General features: G+C 60.6%; 1 protein-coding gene across 1 annotated transcript in view; it reads left to right on the top strand.

Moving 5' to 3' along the window:
* Positions 1-3,739, top strand: part of BTBD16 (BTB (POZ) domain containing 16) — a 38,197-nt gene that overhangs the window by 31,128 nt on the left and 3,330 nt on the right. The window contains exons 10-11 of the mRNA XM_005880157.2: positions 688-779; positions 1,958-2,040. Coding sequence (XP_005880219.1) covers positions 688-779; positions 1,958-2,040 — 175 coding nt within the window. The remainder of the gene's footprint in view (positions 1-687; positions 780-1,957; positions 2,041-3,739) is intronic.

Raw genomic sequence — 3,739 nt, 5'->3', positions numbered from 1 at the left:
GGAGGGAGGGAGGGAGGGAGAGAGAGAGAGGGAGAGGGATCGGTTGCCTCCCAAAGGCACCCCGACTGGGGCCGGGGATGGAACCTGCAACCCAGGTGTGTGGCCTTGACCTGCCCTTGGCCGGGAATTGAACCTGAGACCCTTCGTATGAGCCACGCCGGCCATGGGTCCTTTTCGGTTCTACCCAAAAGCGCGTAGGAAGGGCCTCCGCCGGCCCCCCAGTCAAAGGGCCCCGTGCCGGGAGGGCCTCAGACGCCCCAAGTCCAAGTCCTGGCTGAGCCGCTGTTTTCGCCCGTAAAGTGGAGCCGATGAGACCCGCCCTCCGTCTGTCCCGGGAGCCTGGGAGGCTCAGTGGGAACGTGAGTCTCGAAATCCTCTGTAAAGTGACTTGTGTGTTCCCGTCGGTCACTTAGCAAGTGTTTGCTGGGCACCTACTATGCGCGTTGGTCACTTAGCAAGTGTTTGCTGGGCACCTGCTATGCGCGCGGCTCAGCAGGAGGCGGAGCGGGGAACAGAGCCATCTGTCTCGCTGTCATGGCCTGCGGCCTTCACAAGGTTATCTCCTCGGATTCCCGCTTCCCTACCCCCCCCCCCCCCCCCCCCGAGAGCCAGGCACCGCTGGCTCTGGCTGCCTCGCTCGCTCCTGAGAGCAGCTCTCTGAGGCCTTTGTTCTCTCTGCGCCGCCAGCTTCCCCAAGACGACCTGCTTCCTGGACCAGGACATGGAGTACGGCTTCATGGAGCTCTTCCTCTGCCTGCGTCTGCACGGCATCATCAGAGGTGAGTCCGCGGGGGCGGGGGCGCTCTAACCACTGAGCCACCCAGGGTGCAGGGCTGTGCTCTAACCACTGAGCCACCAGCCGAGCTTCTGAGGACATGGAGTGCGTCCGTGGGAGGCTGTTGGGGATCTGCCCGGCCGACGGTTCCAAAGGTGTCCGCTGAGATCCCTCATGGTCACTCCTGAGCCGTGGGAGCCTTTGGGGAGTGGCTGCCTGGGCTCAGTTTATCTGTCTGTACAATGGTCACAGCGGAGCTTCCAGGAACTTGGAGGCGGACGGAAGGGGCTGATGGAGCTGGAGCACAAGCTGCCAGGGCCACCGACGGCCTCCCCGAGCCCGGCCTCCTGGCGGCGGCCCCTTTGGGTGCCCGCGTCCGAGTTTGGGGGGAAACTCTGGGGCGTGTGTGGTCCAGCCTGGAGCTCCCCAACCTCAGGCTGGGCTCGGGGGCAGCCGGGACTGGGACAGAGGAGGAGACACCACCCCGGGGAGTGTGTTTGGGGCGGCCCAGCAGGCCACCCAGCGAGATCTTTGTGTCTGAAAGGGCATTTGAGGACTTTTTCTTTCTTTTCTTAAATGCTTTTATTGATCTTTAGAGAGAGAGGAAGGGAGAGAGAGAGACAGATAGAAACATCGATGAGAGAGAAACATCAACCGACTGCCTGCCCTACTGGGCATCGAGCCTGCAACCAGGGCCTGTGCCCTGACCAGGAATCAGACAGATGACCTCTTGGTTCCTGGGTCGACACTCAACCATTGAGCCACACCGGCCGGGCTGCTGAGGACGTTTTCACAGCCACGTCCGGTTACCCAGATAAAACCCACGGCTCTCGAACCCGGGGCGGGAGAGGGAGCCCAGGCAGTTTGGTCCAAGTGGCTCCGAGGCGCTCGGAAGGCACTATCGGATCTCAGCCCCCGCCCCCTCGGGGCGGGATGGGGGACGCTTTGGGGAGGGGCTCCCCACCTCGGGCGGGATGGGGGACGCTTTGGGGATGGGGGACGCTTTGGGGAGGGGCTCCCCCCTTGGGCGGGATGGGGGACGCTTTGGGGAGGGGCTCACCCCGTGAGTCCGGGCCTGGGGAGGGCCTCTGCTCTGACTTCTGCCCTTTTCTCTGTAGATGAGACGGTGGCGACTCTCCCATGAGCAAACCCATTAACACGCTCCCTCTGCGTTCCCTCCAGGCCAAGACCTGGACGTGCTGAGGCACCTGAACTTCTTCCCCGAGTCCTGGCTGATCCGGGTCACCGCCAACCATTACCACGCGGTGAGTCGCCGGCTCCGCCAGAGCAGTTATCGGGATGGACTGCCTCTCTTACTGCTTTCTCGGGAGAAGCATTTGCATTTGAAACCTCTGGGCCTTTGAGGTGGGGGTATCTGGGCCTCCGCCAGGGGGCGTGGCACAGCCACACCGAAGGGGGGGGGTGGGGAGGCAGAGGCCCTGCAGCCCAGGTGCTTAGAGCACCCGTCCTGTCGACCAGGAGGGATAGGTGGGGCCAAGGCGCGCAGCCACACCCAACAGGCACCACAGCTCATTTTTTAAAAATATATTTTTATTGATTTCAGGGAGGAAGGGAGAGAGAGAGAGAGAAACATCACTGATGAGAGGGAATCATGGGTCGGCTGCCTCCGGCACACCCCACAGTAGGGAACAAGCCCACAACCCAGGCCTGTGCCCTGATGGGGAATCAAACCCAGGACCCTTCAGTCCGCAGGCCGATGCTCTATTCACTGCGCCAAACCAGCTAGAGCACCAGTGACACATTATTGAACATTTCGTTATTGAAATGTTTCCAAATGCAGAGAAGTTGAAAGAAAATACATATCAAATACATACCCTCAGATCCCTCGTCCACAGACAAGCATTGCTAACACCTTATTACATTTTATTGCCTTTCACCCTTTTTAAAAAATACGTTTTTATTGATTTCAGAGAGGAAGGGAGAGGGAGAGAGAGAGAAACATCAATGAGAGAGAATCACGGATCGGCCGCCTCCTGCACGCCCCACACTGGGGATCGAGCCCCCAACCTGGCCTGTGCCCTGACCGGGAATCGAACCCTGACCTCCTGGTTCATAGGTCGACGCTCAGCCCCTGAGCCCGGCCGGCCGGGCTCCCGGACACCATTTTTAATGGCTGCCAGCTCTTCCCGGGGGAGACCCTGTAGCCCGCGCTGCGCTCCATCCCTTGGCCGTAGAAGGTGTGCGGTGTTTCTCCTGATTAGTTGGCTGTTATGGACGCCTGTGTGGTCAACATATTTACACACATTGGTTTCTCCAGCTGCACCTGGAGTCGTTTTCTCACAGGAGGTTCTCGAGAGAGAAAAATGCTGCCTTTTTGTTCTTAATTCATGTGAACGAACGTGGGACCCAATGACTCCCCTCCCCTCAGCAACAGAGGAGTGGCCTCCCCGGGCGCCGGGCCGGCACGGGGCGAGATTTTCTCGGTCCCTTCTGTTCCCGAGGACGAACAGCGGCCTCTCGTCCTCCGTGTGCGTTTCCTGTCTTGCTGTGAACGGGAGCGGCCTCCCTGCGGCATTTCCCCCTTGGTGAACGGTCCACGCGAGCGGCTGGGCTTCTGGTGCGTCTCCAGCCCCACGTGTTTGGGGATGAAACGGGCAGTGTTTGCGTTCTGACGCTGCCTGAGTTTCTCGTTAAAATGCAGTTCAGCTCAACAAATAGCCATTGTAACATGCAAACCACAGCGCTCAGGCCCGGCCCCCAGGAGAGGACCCCATGGACGGAGCTGCTCTGAGACCTAGTTCAGGGCTGGACTCTGAGGAGCAGGGGTGAGGGAGGGAGGGAGGGAGGGGAGAGGAAGTCCCCAGGAAGTGTCCACCGCCCTCTTCAGTCCTGCGGGCCCCTCCCACCTCCTGCCTTTCACCCCTGCCACCAACATCAGCCTCCTGAAACCCACTCCCCCAGCCCAGCCGGCAGGTGGAGGTGGAGGTGGAGGTGGAGGTGGGG

This window comes from Myotis brandtii, unplaced genomic scaffold (genome assembly GCF_000412655.1).
Source record: "Myotis brandtii unplaced genomic scaffold, ASM41265v1 scaffold628, whole genome shotgun sequence".
Taxonomy (NCBI): Eukaryota; Metazoa; Chordata; class Mammalia; order Chiroptera; family Vespertilionidae; genus Myotis; species Myotis brandtii.
Note: the sequence above shows the minus strand (reverse complement) of the source record. Positions and strands in the feature narration are given on the sequence as shown.